Raw genomic sequence first — 18,119 nt, forward strand, 5'->3', positions numbered from 1 at the left:
TTACAAAAACGTGCTTCATTCTCTGCAACGGTGATGAAGAGGGAAAGGTCAAGAGACCACAAATAGAAGGGATAAAAAGGTATAACTGCCTAATTCCTAAGCTTTAATAAACTGCAAAACTTCCAAGTGTTTTTACTCTGCTAAAAAGGCTTTACTTTGCTTTAATACTTCTCCCACACACATGGGATAGGAGGTTCAGATTTACACCTACAGATTTAATCCTCAATCCATTTCCCACACCCTCAATCCCTGATATGACTCAGTCTCTAAATGCAAAAACTGCATTTAAAAAATGTTTGTATGATTTTCACACTTGCACACCTGCCTCTCTTGCCATGTTTGGAGGCTGCAGCGTGGATGTGCTAATAACTGCAGCACTTTCGCAATGATTCCTCCTCTCCTCCGGTGCTTTCCGGCCTACCATTAACACTAGGGAAAATGGCTGAACTGCTTTTAGCAACGGGACGAGAGTCAAGTGTCCCCAAGCATGTTAACCTGGAGCTAGTGGCTTCTTGCCATTCATGTGTAGGTCCAAGCCACTTCAAAATGACACCTTGAAATGTGGCCTCCTAAACCACAGCTATGCAAGAGGGAAACAACTTCAAGACCAAACATCTCAGCCTCTACTTGCCTTTCCATCTTCTGTCAGCATCTTTTAAAAGCTTCAAAATACATTCCATGGCTGCCCTAAAAAGTTGTGTTCCATTGCCAAATGGCTCTTGCAAATTAGGAATCTTTTACCTTGAACTTCCACTGCTTGGCTCGTGTATTCTGCCCTTATCCTTTTCGATTTTGCTGGGATGTTTAAGTGCTTTGGCCTTCAGCTACCAAGTGTACTGTAAGCACAACTTGAAACTTAGTCAAATAAGTTTAGTCAAAACTATTCCAACATAAAGTGGAGAGGGAAGATCCTCCACGTTCATGCTCATCCCGTTGGGCTAAATCCGTCTTAGTGTATAGTTCATGAGCAGCCTTGCAAGCCCTTGAATCCATCTTACTGGACAACTGGTGCAAAACAAATTCAAACAGACATGAGATTAAGCCAAATCTCATTTTACACGTTGCACACAAGGACTACCTATAATGAGCACATTCCATTATAATTTGGTAAATGCCTCTATATAGTACTTAGAGGTTATGCAGGGAGTGTGGAGAAGCTTCTTAGTATTATAAGGGGCCATGAAGCAATTTTTACATACGCAAAACCTTCAACACTTGTGTTCTCCTGCTCTGGAGGGTAGAAGATGGACCAATGGATTCAAGTTACAAGAAAGGAGATTCCAACTAAACATCAGGAAGAACTTTCCAAGTGCTGTTTGACTGTGGGGTGGACTCCCTTGGAAGGTAGTGGACCTCCTTCCTTGGATGTTTTTAAGCAGAGGTTGGACGGCCATCGGTCAGGGATTCCTTAACTGTGATTCCTACAGAGTGTTGAATTAAATGACCACTGGGATCCCTTCCAACTCTACCATACAATGATGCTATGAGCACTTGATGGGTGCTGTTGGTACCCAACTACAACTTGAGAAGTTAGAACCAGCTCTTCACCACTTTCAGAAGTGGTCTACTGTTTCAGAGTGGCCACCGAGACCATATAACACAAGTCCTGAAAGACCTTCACTGGCTCCCAGTACGTTTCCGAGCACAATTAAAAGTGTTGGTGCCCTAAACGGCCTTGGCCCAGTATACCTGAAGGAGTGTCTCCACCACCATTGTTCAGCCCGGACATTGAGGTCTGGCTCCGAGGGCCTTCTGGGGGGTTCCTTCCCTGCAAGACGTGAGGTTACAGGGAACCAGGCAGAGGGCTTTCTCAGTAGTGGCACTCTCCCTGTGGAACACCCTCCCATCAGATGTCAAGTAAATAAACAACAATCTGACTTTTAGAAGACATCTGAAGGCAGGCCTGTTTAGGGAAATTTTTAATGTTTGATGGTTTATCGGGTTTTTAATATTCTGTTGGGAGCTGCCCAGAGTGGCTGGGGAAACCCAGCCAGATGGGCAGTGTCTAATTATTATTATTATTATGTTATATTATTTCAAAGCCCAACTAACCAATATGTTAAATGTATGCTTTAAAGCAGACATAGGCAAACTCGGCCCTCCAGATGTTTTGAGACTACAGTTCCCATCATCCCTGACCACTGGTCCTGTTACCTAGGATGGGAGTTGTAGTCCCAAAACATCTGGAGGGCCAAGTTTGCCTATGCCTGCTTTAAAGCATGGGCATCAACTCTAAGGAACCCAGACCCCTCCACTGCCCCCCCCCAAATATTTGGGGGCACCCCACCCCAAACTGACCGTGCCGAGCTGCCTCAGCCTCCTTCTCCACCGCTGCGGCATGATAGCACAGGTAAGGCCCCCAATTGCCCACCCTTCTCCCTTTCTCCTGGGGCTCCTTCCTTCCTTCCTCTCCTCTGGTGGCCTCACCCTGGACCCAAGCGCCTCGCAAGCCCCCTGCCATGAAGGAGACTTCGATGCCTCCTGGAGAGGAGGGAGTGTTCACAGGCTGGACTTGCTGTTGTCCACCAGTGAGACCCCTGGCTCAGCCTCTCAGCACCAACCCCGGCCCGAGCAGTGCTGCCTCCCATGCCTGGATCCAGGCGAGGAAGAAAGGTGGTTCAGCCCAGAGAGGCCTCACCCCGAGGGCTGTGCTTGCTTGGCTCCAGCCTGCCTCGATTCCTGTCAGGGGAAGGCTTCCCCAATACAGTGGTACCTTGGGTTACATACGCTTCAGGTTACATACTCCGCCAGCCCAGAAATAGTGCTTCAGGTTAAGAACTTTGCTTCAGGATAAGAACAGAAATCGGGTTCCGGCTGCACGGCAGCGGCAGGAGGCCCCATTAGCTAAAGTGGTGCTTCAGGTTAAGAACAGTTTCAGGTTAAGAATGGACCTCCGGAACGAATTAAGTACCTAACCTGAGGTACCACTGTATTTTGTTCAAGTTGGCGCCACTGCTTTACGCTGTGATGTTGCAACCATTATTTCCTCCAAAGGAACCTGCTATGGGGCCCTGATGTGGATTAGGACCGCGCTATGTCTCCCCCGCCCTTCAGCATGCACCACCACCACAATTGCCCTGACACTGCTGTTAACTACAAAGAGAACTTCCGGGGGCAAATTGAAGTACAGTGGTACCTCGGGTTAAGTACTTAATTCGTTCTGGAGGTCTGTTCTTAACCTGAAACTGTTCTTAACCTGTGGTAACATTTTAGCTAATGGGGCCTGCCACTGCCACCGCACCGCCACTGCGCTATTTCTGTTCTTATCCTGAAGCAAAGTTCTTAACCTGAGGTACTATTTCTGGGTTAGCGGAGTTAGTAACCCGAAGTGTATGTAACCTGAAGTGTCTGTAACCCGAGGTACCACTGCACTGGTGAGGTGATGCTCAGCAGGAAAATGGCATGGGAAGGAACTCCATCTCCTCTCCTCATAGGGTGGTGCCAGCCTGACTGTGATCTCTACAGGCCAGGTAATCCCACAATGGATTAATGTGATGGGGATCTTCCAGGGTTTGCTTTCTGCAACTGAAACATGGTGGCTCATCGCAAAGGCACACTTTTATGATGTCCATTTCTGACCTGCAGTTTGACCCTCAGTGCTAATTCTTAGGTTTGGAATGACCAGCAGGAATTCTCATGGGTCTTTTAAAGCACAAGAAGCGTCATCATTAAGGATGAGACCGTGATCTCTACAGGCCAGGTAATCCCACAATGGATTAATGTGAGGAGAGTCTTGTGTGTTCTTCAATTTTGGTGAAGAGGAAAGTAAGAAAGATGGATTTTCCTTCTGACGATGGCTGGCGGCTATTGTTAGCTAAATTACAAGCTCTCGCAGTTGAGATGCTGTTGCGCTTCCTCCACAATCCACGGAGGTTTTCCAGTGTGCAAATGTATTTAAATCTATTCATCGGTTCAAAAAATAGACCACTGATCCATTTTAAAAAACCTTAATTGGTTGGCAACCAATTAGGATTTTTAAAAATGGATCAGCAGTCTTCAGAAAAAGAGCCATTTTCAAAAATGTTCCTGCTAGAAACAAGAGTCAAGTTTTGCACTGTCCATGAGTATTAAACCACCACAGGCCCAAAGAGGTAGAAAAAACCACCAGATTATTTTCCCCCTTCCTCCACAAACAGCTCTGCTCAGTGAACTCTGTGCTGCTTCAGGATCCTCAGGAACAGTTTAAGATAATTTGCCGCCAAAGATGGGGAAATGAATGGTGATGCCGCTCCTAGTCAAAACAGGTAGTACAAAAGAGGCTGCTCAAGTCATTTCAGCACTGAAGGAGGATAACCAGCCACTGCCTTTACCCCTCCGCAGTAGTAAATAAATAGTAAAAGGTAAAGGTACCCCTGCCCGTACGGGCCAGTCTTGACAGACTCTAGGGTTGTGCGCTCACTCTAGAGGCCGGGGGCCAGCGCTGTCCGCAGACACTTCCGGGTCGCGTGGCCAGCATGACGAAGCTACTCTGGCAAGCCAGCGCAGCACACGGAAATGCCGTTTACCTTCCCGCTAGTAAGCGGTCCCTATTTATCTACTTGCACCCGGGGGTGCTTTCGAACTGCTAGGTTGGCGGGCGCTGGGACCGAACGACGGGAGCGCACCCCGCCGCGGGGATTCGAACCGCCGACCATGCGATCGGCAAGTCCTAGGCGCTGAGGTTTTACCCACAGCGCCACCCGCGTCCCTTTATACAGTAATAAATTAAATTACTTGCTATCATTTCATGAAAACCCAAAGCCTCACTGCTCCCAATGAATTGGCCAACCCAAAGGATTCTGTTCAGACCCATTGAAGTCTTACCTCTCAGGCCCTGGATTAACTAACCAGGAGGTTGCAGAAGGTCTGAACAGAAATGCTTTATAGTAGCTTACAAAAATGTATTCCTTGCTGTCATATCTGGTCAGATCCCTTGATCGATTCCCAATTGTGCCCAATCAAATGACCTTGGCCCAGTATACCTGAAGGAGCATCTCCACCCCCATAGTTAAACCCGGATACTGAGGTCCGGCTCTGAGGGCCTTCTAGCGGTTCTCTCACCACGAGAAGTGAGATTACAGGGAACCAAGCAGAGGGCCTTCTCGGTAGTGGCTCCCACCCTGTGGAACACCCTCCCATCAGATGTCAAGGAAATAAACAACAATCTGACTTTTAGAAGACATCTGAAGGCAACCCTGTATTGTTTTACAATTTTTATGTGCTGCAAGCTGCCTAGAGTGGCTGGGGAAACCCAGCCAGATGGGCAAGGTTATATTATTATTGTTATTGTTATTATTAATGATCAGAAGCTGAACATAGGGGCTACGGTCCTAGTCATGGCAGCTACATTCCCTCCCCTTCCCTTCACACTCCCAAGATCTTTAAGGGAGGGAAACCCAACACTTCCCTCCCCCCCCAACCTATCCTGGGGGAGGAAGTTTGAGCAATATGGGAACAGAGGTGTCAAACTGGGTGGACCATTTCCTTGTAGCATAAAATGGGGGAGTAGACACCCACTCACATATGGTTCCTGGGATCCTCACTAATCCAGAGTCTTTAAAACTATATAGTAAACAGATTTTTGCTCAGCATAACTTTCTCAAATAAATTCTATATAATATTGTTTGCCTTTCCGTCCTTCCACTGCGCTGCCCTTTGGAAAGTTCAATATTATTACACAAGCGGCACAAAAAAAGAGGGAAGGCTGTCTGCATTTTGTTAAGGGAAAATAGCTATGTAAATCTTCTCTTCCAGACCAGCACAAGTATCTGAAAGCAGAAGCAAGGGTCTGTCTTCCAAGCATACATACACTGGGGGGAGGGCGGACCTATCAATCTCACCTTACAAAGCACGTGTGTGCATCCATGAATATGGCTCTGAGATTATAATTTGAGAAAATGACATGCAAAACACACACACCAGGAAAGCTTAATGTCACGCTCAGCGTTAGATCATGCACTAACTTTGTTCATGAGTGAAGGTCTGCAATATGAAATTATAATGCAACCAGCAGCCCATAGATCTGCTCCCTCTGAGAAACTTTAGACTGGTAAGAGCACTGACTAGCATTTCAGCTGCTGGACAGGGATTTCGGTAGAGTGTCGTCAGGTCCCTAGCTTGACTGAAGGGCTTCCGCTCAGCCAAGCCTTTTTAACTTCTAAACCTGTTCTCAGTAGGTCTGCAACATTAAACCAATTAACTGGTTGGGAGCAATTAAACCCCTTTCAAGTGACTGGAAAAGCAATGCCCACTTAATCATCTGTCAACACACTGAGCTACATATGAATTATTTTTAAGTATTTAAAACCAAAAAGAAGACACCTTGCAACTTTCCTTGTGACGTATTAGCAGACAACACATATGTCGTCATCATAGCAGAAAGCGGAAGACTTTCACTGAACTTAATTTTTTTAAGAAGCACAATTGTGCGGCATGCAGATTTTGGTGGGCACACCCCCACACGCTGCTTGTTCACAGCAGCAAAGGGATCATTAAGGCCTAGGCTTATTTGGCTGCATAAGGTTAGTTGCTGGAAGCCTCCAATACTGTGCTAGAAAAAAATGCAGAGTCTGCAATGCATTGTGAAGTTTCAGCCACATGTGCACTAAATGCTGCTTCTGATGCTATGTGCTGCTTTGTGGGTCCCTGGATTTGACTACAGGAAATGCAAATGGACATCTCATTACTCTCACATTCTGAGCAAACATTAGTACCTCTCGGATCAGAACCTTCCTTTTCCACACACACCCCTTCTTGCTTTTTTTATTGACAGATCAGGAAGTGCTCTCACCACTTAAAAGTTTCAAAGGCTAGCATTCTGGGGTCAGTAGAACTGGATTCAGCGCATGCCTGGATCGATATGAAGAGATTGGACATCACAACTGACAGTTTGTCAGGTAACACAGAAAATCACAACCTTGGGGTAGATCTTGGGGTAGATCTTGTAATGCATCAATGATGCACAAGTGTGTGCTGAGGCATGGTGCCTAACAAATCCTATAGAAATGAGGCATGTGGAATTGTGTAGCATCTTTGTGCTTCTTCTCGAAGATCTGGAAGATATGCAGTGCAAACAGGGAACTGTCCTTCAGCACAGAAGAGAACTCACCCACACACATAATCCATCAATCAGATAATGTACTAGACCCGAGACAGGAGAGTGCTGGGTTCACTCCTATTTGACCTCCAACCTCAGCAAATGACCTTGGGCCAGGCTCCATCTCAGCCTACCTATTTTACAAGGTCACTGTGACTATTATTTAAAAGGAGGAGGAGAGGTGAGGAGATTATATATATACCGCCTGCCCTGATGTCCTTGGAACACAACAAAGGTAAAGCAAATGTACGAGGAGCAAGAATGTAAGAGCACTGCCATCAAATGGACTGCACCCACATGCAGGGGATAGCGACCGCCATCGCTTGCACATCTGTCAACACTTGGGTTGCGATTTGGAGCAGATACCAGTGTTTCCTTACTGTTCAGAGAAGACAGCGGAAGGCAAGCTGCTGAGTCATTTCGATTTGTCCAGTGGAGCTTTGCAGCAGTTATGTAACAAGCAGTGCTCTTTCCTTTCCTCTCCTCTCCTCCTAGAGCTGGCAGCAGAACTCAGAGGAGTTCTGGCCCCCAGCCTCGCTCTTGCCAGTGCCCACTTGCTTGCCCACTGCTTAGACCCCCCGCTCTCTTCCCTCAGGACAGAACCGAGGAGCCCTGGTCACCAGAACTGGCCAGGTCGCTTGCCCTTTAGATTGCTGGTCGTTGCTGAAAGCACAAGGGAAGCCACTGTGATTGAACAGCTGGGGGCGGTAGGTGGGGGAGGAGAAAAGGGAAGAGATTTGAGGGCAGAAAGGAGGAGACCCCCCCCTTCTGCCTGTCTGTGAGGCAGGGCCAAGGGACCTGATGAAAGCCGCTGAATAATGGATAGGCAGAAGGCACAGCGGCGGGGGAGGAGAAACGGTGCGCCTGCTCCCTCTCACGCAAACATGGCAGCAAGCACTGAATATTTCATGCACAGCGTGAAATTGAGCATTCAGGGTGCTGTGAGGCCAGGCCGCGATGCTCCCTGCGTGATAAGGCCCAGCTGCCTTGCTCAGTCCGGCGGTGCCCAATGAGTGGGTTTAAAAATGAAGGAGGGGCTGCAGGGGGGAGACGTTTTCCAGCTACGCCTCAGGAACCCCAGTCAGCGTCCATCGCCAACTTAGTAGTGCAACTGCCCAATGACGTGTCCGTACAGCACCATGAGCATTATGGCTGTTGCAATGGGTGGGATGGGGCTCTCGAAAGCAGCTCTCTCTCATCGCCCTCGCCAACGATCTCCATAGCCCCCGAGGGGGGCGAAATAAGCTCTTGGGTCAAACTGGGGTCACGGTGAACAATAAGGTATAAGCCTACATCTCTGAAATCTGAAGGTTTGAGTCTCTGGCTACGATCCCATGCACGCTTACCTGAGAGTTAAGCCCTGGAAGAGACTCTGAAAGACCCACGGATTTATTGTGGCATCCGCTTTCAGGGGCTATGAGAGGCCAACCTGATAAAAAGTGTTGTGCTTGCTTGGAGTACAGAACACTTTGTGCATCTGGTTAAACTGCCTCCAAGCCCAGGGCAAGGGCAGGCTTCAGGCTTGTGGGCTCTACTTTGTTGTTTTTATTCAAATCCTAAGGAGAACCAACCAGAGACAAATGCAAAAATAGCGGCTCGCTGGGGAGGGCCCAACCAGCTGAACATGGTAGGTCAGAGGAAGGGTCTACTGGGACCCAAGCATTGAGATGATCTGCACATAAACATACAAATCTGTACCGGAGTGAGTTACTACAGCTTAGGGGATTGGCCTACTTTAGAAGGCTGGAGGGATACCATTTTGTTGTTGCTATTTAACAATTAAGAGTCAGAAACTCTTGCCAGTCGTTCTGCTGCAAATCATCCAGTGATCCATCAGAAGATCCAGATTTGCTTTATTGTCCTCCCCAGCTCTCGTCTATGAAAAGATAATCCTTCTTCATTCTTTTCATCTTTAAGTTGCCACAGATTTTGTTTTTAATGCAGCAAATATGGCTCTAGGTTTTCACTTAAAACCATGTGGGCAGGATCCAGTTAAACTAAACATCTGAAGCCAAAGGTGGAATGAGCTTCCAGTGGTCAGGGTTGGGTATCAATCAGTCCATCCGTTGCGTAGTCCTGATGCCCTCTGTGTCCTTCATGCTTTCTGTTCCCCTGCTCGGCATCATATATAAATCCTGAACACCAAAATCCTGAGCACAGATCCTATTGTGCAAAATAGACCCATGTGAGCAGCTTGATCTTCATGTCATTTGTTTCATTCTGAGAATCTGAGCTTCCATGGTGCTGAATCTGAAATGTTCTGGGACAGAACTTAATGAGTTGTGACTGAAAGCCACGGAAGATGGAAGGCAGCCTCTTGAGCAATGGCAGGGCCAGAGTGCTTTGAGTCGGACTTTAGAAGACCGACAAGGAAAGGAAGGAACAACCAGTGTGCAAGAAGAACAATCCAGGTGCAAGAAGAGTGAATGGCTTGAAGTTGCAGGGAAGTACCACCAAACAAAAGTTAGCAAGGGCATCCCTTCTGCGAGAGTTCCTGGCGGCTGCCCCCAAAAAGGAATGTGTTCTGGGGCACAATTGGAACAGGGGCACAGCAAGATGATGAGTTACGGGAAAAGGCTAACTAGAAGCAACTGCAAGTCCTGCAAGTCCATGCACATGCAAGCCCAGCATAGCAACCAAAGGCCAGAAGAAACAAGCGCCCTTTTCAACCACCAAGAGAACGATGCCAAAACACAAAGGGCTGCAATTATTCATGGAGTACCTATAAGCAGGTAGCTTTAGAAGACACACAGACACAATGGGGAGAACTTCCTAGTGCATAATGGAACCAGCTGCCTATAATATTATTGAGCATATAAAGCACAGTGCTTTGGAGTATTCTAAGTGTGTCATATTTCTACAAAAAATTGTAGAAACCTTTCAGGGAGAGGCTGAATGGAGCATCTGTTGGATTTGGTTTAGTTACAGAGTGGCCAATCCAGACTACATGGTCTATTGAGACTCTAGTTCCAGGACCAGAATTAACAAGACAACCCCCAGAAAACTGCATTTGCCAAGAACCATCACAACCACTGGAAAGATGAGACAGAAGAAGCTGATCATCAAAAGCCAACTGAAAAATGGCCCCAAAACATCACCCTGGGCTGGCATGAAACAACCAGAGAGCATGAAGAACTGAATTAAAGACCAGCTGCCCCAAGGAGAGGTGAAAATCACAGGCACATCATTCTCCCTAAGACAAAAATAAAAAAAATGCACCACACAAAACAGCTAATGGCAACCACAATAATGTCTCAAGAAAGCACAGAGAACATAATCTCTGCACATGATCATGGGGTCCTTATTAGGTGTGGATATTTTTTAGTGGATGTGGAACATCGCCAAGATGTTGTAGGGTGGAAGACCAGCAAATATATCAGGTTGCTGCAGTGCCAACCCCAAAAGCTTAAGCTGGTAGGCTATGGGGAAACAAGGAACGCTTAAAACCCAATGGCACACTAGGCAATCCAAGAGGTGTGGACCCTAAAATGCACTGCAATGTCGCCAAGGAGGTTTCCCCAGTACTGCAGACAGTGCTACAAAACTCAGATATATAAGCTAGGTGCCAAATGGTTACTTAAACCAGGTTCCAGTTACCAAAACAAAGTGCCTAGTTGCCATTTGGGGGCCGGACGGCTCAAAGGTCATATTTTTTCCATATGACTTTTCAGTTCTGATTATGCAGATAAAATAAAGGAATTCTACAGGATGTGTTGCTAGTGTGTGAAAACAGTCAAGACCCAAGGATCCCCAGGCATGCACCTCCAGATGGTGATGTCGGAAAGCATCCTGGCGCCTGGCATCTTAACTTGGTTGCAAGTGGTTGACAGGCAGGTGCAAAATGCACCTGCCAAATTTCGAATGCTGATTACAGGTGATGTGTTAAAATTAATCCTGGAGTATGCACTGCCTTCCTGTCTCCAAGCAACTTGCCTAGGTCACCTGTGAACCCCTGATGGTCTTAATCAGAAGATGAGGGACACTGCTAAAGAACCCCTCCAAATGTTGGATTACAACTCCCATCATCCCTAGTTGCTAGCCATACTGGCTGTGGATGATGGGAGTCAGAGTCCAACAACATCCAGAAGGCCACAGGTTCCTCACCTGATAATCAGATCCATCCATACTATTCACCAAGTATCCAGGTTCAGTGTGCAAATTTCACACACACAAATAAATTCCAAACTGGCACACTTTGCACTGAAACAAGTATTTGCTTTTGTAGACTTTTGTACTTTTTGCTTTGTTTTTGCCAAGCCTTAGGAGAAATAGCAAGGCATGCCTAGAACCTAGAAGTAAGATAGCAACACTGGGATAACCAGCCAAGTCAGTGATACCAACTCCATGTTTCCATATGAAAGACCCTCCAAGGTTTCAGTGGTGAACTTCTCAAGAACGTGCAGTTGTACCAGATCCAAGATATTGCACAGGATTATGTGCACTTCTGGCATGTAGTAGTCTAGCCATATAAACGACAAGCAGCCCAGGTGACAAGGTCATTTGTTGGCTACTAATTACAAAGCCATTTGGTAACACTGAGAAAAGGTCAACTTTATTCAGCTCAAGTCTTACCCAGAGTAGACCCACTGAAAGTAATGGACATAGTTCACCCTGTGAGCTGCTGTGTTCTTCCCCCATCCTAGGACACAGGAGCACTTAATTGAATGCCACACTTTCCCTGCCTCTAGCCCTGATTTACTAGGGTCAGGGAGGAGGGGAGAATGGCGAGGCTGCTGCCACTTGTGCCTTAAGACAGTGGAGAAACAAGGAAAGCGAGGAGTGAAAAACAGCATGTTTATTTACAGAGCCTGGGCCAGGCTTCAGCCACGCCAACTGGTGAAGCACAGCAGCTGCGACCATCTCACACAACACAATTAAGTCCCATTCCCCAAGCTGCGCATAACGACTAACAGAAACGAGGAGGTCTGGCTCCCAGCCGGCTGGCTCCTTCCTTGCGTAGAAACAGGGATGGAACCCCCAAAGGGCCAATTTCCTGTCTGAACTTGCTACTCGGGGGCATTCCTGCTCCACCCCACCCACCTGCCCCTGGCTGCTAGCGCCACACGAAAAGCTCTGGGTGAGGCCTTCTGACGTGGGAAGGGATTAGGCCCTGGGCAGAGGAAGAACCTTGCGAGTCCTTCCTGCAAAGAGACTGAAACATCCTGGGCTCTTTCCTGTGTCTCCTGTGATCTCCCCTTCTCCCTTTGCCTTTCTTTCCCATCCCAAGTGATCCAGGATTAGCTTGTGCCCCTAGGTGACAGGTGGGAGAAAAGACCCAAAAGGGGTCTTTCAGTGGGCAGCTAAAGGTGGGCAGCAGAGAGCCTTAGAAAGCATACGTGGCAAAGAAGAGCTGAAGAAGGAAGGAAGAGAGAGACAGAGAGAGCAGAGCAGAGCCTTCTGGAATGACTAGCAGACTGGACACTCCTTGCCAGCTTAAAGGACAAGGCTTAGACCATGTACTGGTCAAGGCCATTTTAGCTGCACCCTGCAGGATTTCAGTTCTGCTCTTTCATGCATGCTTTAGCTGAGGTTCATGCATTGCAGGGGGGGGGGGGTCGCACTAGATGATCCTGCTACTCTATGTTTCTACATGATCGGTATTTCATCTCACAGCCTTAGGAAGCCCAGGTGATAGAATTATTCACCCAGAGGTTGACTGAAGACACAGAGCATGCAGCTCCATGTTAAATAAAAACAACACACACAGCACAAAATCCAATAGGAGCCGATTGGTTCCAATGGACTGCATGGTTGACCTTGGCTCGGGGCTCAAATCCCAGTCACCATCAGCTGATCAGAAGCCAGACTCAGTTTAACCATCGGTGAAGTGGAAACAGCAATGGCCTTACATAAGAGGAAGATCAACCAATTTAATATTTTGTTAGCCAAATCCCAAGGGATCAGCTGTGACAGTCTTATGGAACAAAAGACAACTAGCAGTCCTGGAGACTGATTTATGATGCCATAAGCTTTTTGTAGGCCAAATGTAATTAATAACTAGACATCACATGACACCCACACGAAGGCATCACAACAGCGCTGCTTATTTTAAATATGGTGTTGGTAACCACGTTTGTGCCATGTTTGGGAAGACAATACTGCCACTAGCCAAATGTAGAAGTAGCTATTGCAGGTCTCTCTCCCTCTCCCTTTCCTCACACAATGCCTCAAAATCTAAACCAGGGTGTGTAGGGTTGTAGATGACAGTCTCTCTTTTCTGCCCCGTAATGGATATTGTGGAGATTGCTGGAGTTTCACCAGGAATAAGGGATGGGGGCTCAACCTGTCTGGCGTCAAGCTAAGGCCTTGCCCCTCCTGCTCCAGGCCCCACAGATCCCCATCCAAACTGCCTGCAGAAACAGCATGCCCAACCTTGGCACAGATTAGCCTCCCTAGTGCAGAAGTCGACCCTTTAACCTGCCTGCGCGAGTGGGGAAAGGCTATTCGAGCTGCCATTTTCTTGCACTGTAACTTTAAGAACCCAGTTCCCCCTCCTCTCCATCTCTCTCTCTCTCTGCTGCATTGCTGACCCTGTGGCTCTCGCGCTCTCTCTCTACCACCCCCCTTCCTGCCTTTACACCCACAAGTGAGATGCGGTGCATACAGCTATTACAGAAAGAAAGCACACATGAATCTAAGCCACCACTCCAGCCCTACACACACACCCCACTCCTTTCTCCCTCCATGCCCATGCTTTCCAGAGGGTGGGGTGCACATTGCAGTACGGCAGGAGTGCACAACTGAGCAATCGCTACAAGGTCAAAATGGCTTTGTGTCATCTACAAAGGCTGTTTTCCCCTTACGGTGGTCCCCGCCTTTTTAAACCCTAAATGTGGCATGAGCAGGCACTCATATCTGCCCCCACCCCGCCTACCTGCAAAACCAGGCGCATATTGCACAGAGGGAAGTCTGGTCACAGACCCACCCATGCCATGCTTCCATTGCACGCGCATACACACACACACACACACACACACACGGAGCCCGCTGGGTCTTGCCACCTTCCTCCCTGCTGCTCACCCAACCTCGCCATCTCACACCCCTATTCTCCCGCCGCCTGAGACACGCGCGCGTCCCCTCCATCCCTTTTCCGCATTTCCACCCCGTCTCCTCCTCCTCCTCCTGGCAGCATTTGCAACAGCCTCAGTACAAGCCGATTGTGCGTCGGGGGAGGCACTCAAACCCCTCCCTGAAATGCTGCCGCCAGCTCCTTTTGTTCGCCTGCAACCCCCCTGCCTGCAGACTCGCTCTCCAGCTCGCGGGGGGTGGGTGGGTCGGTGGGTGGGGTGGGGCCCAGATGGGAACGTCTCTCTAGGAGAGAGGACGAGGTTGGGGGGGGGGTGGAGCGGTAGAGCGCGATGCTGCTTTTGAAAAGGATGGCATTTGCAAGCGCGCAACAAAATGCAACGCGCCAAGGAGGGCGGCGCGTCCCTCCCCCGCTTGCGTGCAGAGGGGCGGCGGCGGCAGCAGCAGCAGCGGAGAAATGCAGGTTCTAGATAGACGGAGCCCCCTTGCAACGGCATCGTCGGCTCCCCCGCCCGTCCCGTGGCAAGCCGGATCGCTTTCATTTCGCCGCTTGCCCTCCCCCTCTCCAAGGCACCGTTGGCGGAGGCAGCGGGCTGCTGCAGCAGCTCCTTCCTCGCCTCCGAGGAGCCGCTTGGAGATGCGCGCCCGAGGGCGGCATGCGGAGAGGGCCACCGCGCGCCTTCCCGGCCCCGTCGAGCACGAGGTGGCCCGCGGGCGGCGATCCCACCCAGCCGAGAAAGCGGCGTGCCTTACGCGCGCCTGCATGGCGGCAGCCAGACGTGCGCGAAGCACCAACGGTTGCCCGCGGCCAGCTCGAGAGAGACACACCCCGAAGCGACCGAGGCGCACAAAACGCCCAGACACCGCCTCCCCTCCCGATTCCTACGCGCAATATCTCTCGGATCTCTCCAGAAACCCGTCGGGTTGCATCCAAAATTGCAAGCCGCTGAGCTAGAAATCTGGCTTAAGCTGGGCCACCCTGCGGAGGCAACGCGAGGAGGGGGGGAGCGCAAAATGTCCTTCTCTCCCCTTCTTGCACGACCTCCACGGTGATGGATGCGTGCAGGAAAGGACTGTTGTATCTGCATAACCGTTCCCCTCCAAGAAAAAAATCAACCACACGGATAGGACACCCCCCCTCCATTATAATAGATGCTTTGGTGTGTTATGGTCGATTCCATCGTCCTCCGAGACGCAGCTAGCTCCGCTTCTGTCATGCACTCGAATACGCACACCCTCCCCAAGGAAAACCCGAGAGAGGCTCGCCCTTCTCTCCGACCTGCACAATGTACTATAGCTGACACAATCCAGATTCGTGTGAACACGCTCTTTAGCCCTTCTCCGCCCGCCCGCAATCTTTCAACGGGGTGGAAGGGTGTCGTATGGATCCTTTCAGGCTCCCGAGTCTCCAAAAAGCCCCCCTTGTGTGCGCGCGTGTCCCTGGCGAAGGGGGCGAATGCGCCGGCGGAGAGCCACCGCGGCAGAGATTTCGCCTTCCCTTTCACCTCCCGGTTCAAGGCCAAAGCTCCCCCGAACAAGCAGCGGGGAGGGGCAGGGCTCTCCGGAGCGCCGTCTCCGCTACATTTCCCCCTTCCCCCGTTTATCCATCCAGCCCGCCGCCGCCCCCGAAGCATACAAAGGAGCGCCGGAGCCGCGAAATACCTACAGTGACCATGCTTAGGGCGCGCCGGGATCCTGCCGGGCGGCGGCGGCGGCTCCGTGGACGGCTCTAGAATCGGGCTTCTTCGCCCCCTTCTTCTTCCTCCTCCTCCTCCTCCTCGGGTGGGGCGGGTCGGAACGGATTGGCCCCGGGTGCGGGGCGGGGGTCGCCTTGCCTTCCCGATCGATGGCGAGTTGGACCCCCCGGCGACGGTGGCGCATACAAAATAAGGGGGGGGGGCCGTCCGGGTGAGGTTGGGGGAAGGGAGGAAGCGAGGATAAATTGCTGTCCCGGGGGGGGGGGAGAAGCGGAGGGAAGAAAACCCCTTCTTTTTATAAAAAACAGCTTCCCTCGCGAGGAGAAGGGAGGCGGGGAAGGAACGGAAGAAGAGGAAAAGGAGAAAGGATGGGCGTCGAAGCGGGATTTAGCCCGGAGAAGGGAGCCGTGAGGAATGTTAAAAGGAGAGGAGGACGGAGCGGAGAAAACAGAAAAAGAAAAGAACGCGGGAGGGGGGGAGTAGAACGAGAGAGAGAGAAATGGGCGGATTATTTTTTTTTTTAAGGGGGGAAATTAAAAAGGGGGGGAAACGGAGGAGGGACGGACGGGAGGCGAGCGACTCGCGGAGATTCACACAATGGTCCTTTAAACGCCCTTGACTATTTACACCCGGGGATTTTGGCGAGGGGGGGGGAGAGGGGGATGGGCGGGCGCTCTCTTCTCCGGGCCCCCCCTCGGGGCCTGTCCTTGGCCGCGAGCAAGGCGCTAGTCCGTCGGGGGCCCCGGCCGCCGCAGCTGGGCTCGCTCCGCCGCCCGCGCAGCCCCTCAGTGGCCCCCCACCTGCCGGGCCAGAAGCTTTTATGAGCCCCCCCCCACCAAGACTGACAGGGCCCCCGCTCATTGGCTGGCGGCGGCGAGCCATCACGGAGGCGCGCTCCTCCCTGCTCCGCTTAGAAAACCCCACCACCACCACCACACACGGTGGAGAGGCTGCGTGGGGAGGTAATGATGGGCAAAACGAAATGCGCGAAGGAGAGAAGACGAAGCGCCCCCCTCTGAATCTTTGCTTCTTCTCCCTTTCCTTTATCTCCCGATGGTGAACCCTTCCCCGCCCCCCGCTGCAGACGCCCGTTCAGATGGGCATTTAGGCCACCCACCAGCCCAGGGAGGAGATAAAGCGAGGAAGGCGCCATTTAGGGGAAGGCATAGAACAGGTGGTAGAGAAATCTCTCGCGCATCCTGCCCCAGAAAGCGGGGTGGGGGGAGATAAGGGAGATGGTGGAAGGAGGAGGAAAGAGCTGGGATAGCTCCGTCAGTACAGCATGGCAACTCTTAATCTCGGTCATGGGTTCAAGCACCACGTTGGGCAAAAAAATCCCTGCATTGCAGGGGTTGGACTAGATGACCCTCGGGTCCCTTCCAACTCTGAAATTCTATGATTCTAAGAGAGAGAGAGAGAACACACATACACACACACACACCCCACATATACACACTGGCTTCCTTAGGACAATGAAGAAAGTGCTGGAGCAGAACTATCAGATCATGTGAAACTGCACGGGATCCACAAGTTGCCCCCCACAGCAGCATCTCTGCAGCATCGAAGAGGATGCTGTGCTGAGCACACCCTGTGGTGGACAATCCATTAGTTGCCCTCCAACATCCTCTTCAATATTGGCAAGGGACACTTGGAATAAGAGCCAGCCATGCCAGGTAAACTGATTCTGGTTGCAAATGAAATTGCTCCAACTGAAATCCAGAATGTATATTCCAGACTCCAGTTCTCTTGCAGGGCTTTGAGGTGGTGCACATACATGCATGCTGAACTGGCCAAAGGGAGAAAGGGCAGATATCTCTCACAAGGGAATCACGCTTAGATCTGAAGCTGAAAGGGGATTCCCTGGTATTCGAGAATCAGTGGGCACAGAGAGCAAGATGGCGACTGTGGAGTGACCAAGGGTTCACAGCTAGGTCAGGGAACTCAAAAATAGCTGTCGTCACAACTGAACTTGCGCTTGCCCATTTTGCATGTAAAAGCATTAGATTGGAAGTTGCACACAACTGAGTTATTTAATGGCACATCATACCCAATCAGGTGCCATATTCCTGTAATGTTCAACTTAGACTCTAGAGTCCTGGGTGATCTCTTGGCACCAGCTTCGTAAACCCCAGACAGAATTACTCATCCAACTAAAAAACAACTGAGCTCCTTCTATTATAAAGAGACCCGCAGTTACTCCAACACTGAGGGCTTCTAAATGAAACATACCTGATAGCTGTTTGTCTGCCTGAGGCAAGTCTGAACTTGGCTTTGTTTTTTTAAAAATATATAGCTGAGAATATTTTTTTGTCACAGACGTC

General features: G+C 50.1%; 1 protein-coding gene across 5 annotated transcripts in view; it reads right to left on the reverse strand.

Moving 5' to 3' along the window:
- Positions 1 to 16,585, reverse strand: part of ELAVL3 (ELAV like RNA binding protein 3) — an 83,658-nt gene extending 67,073 nt beyond the window's left edge. For 4 of the 5 annotated variants that reach the window (XM_028713083.2, XM_028713086.2, XM_028713084.2 and 1 more), the window contains exon 1: positions 15,768 to 16,585. In XM_028713083.2, coding sequence (XP_028568916.1) covers positions 15,768 to 15,776 — 9 coding nt within the window. In that variant the 5' untranslated portion in view covers positions 15,777 to 16,585. The remainder of the gene's footprint in view (positions 1 to 15,767) is intronic. The other variant, XM_028713085.2, reaches the window with a different exon arrangement.
- Between the last annotated feature and the right edge of the window lie 1,534 nt (positions 16,586 to 18,119).

This window comes from Podarcis muralis, chromosome 17 (assembly GCF_964188315.1).
Source record: "Podarcis muralis chromosome 17, rPodMur119.hap1.1, whole genome shotgun sequence".
Classification (NCBI taxonomy): Eukaryota; Metazoa; Chordata; class Lepidosauria; order Squamata; family Lacertidae; genus Podarcis; species Podarcis muralis.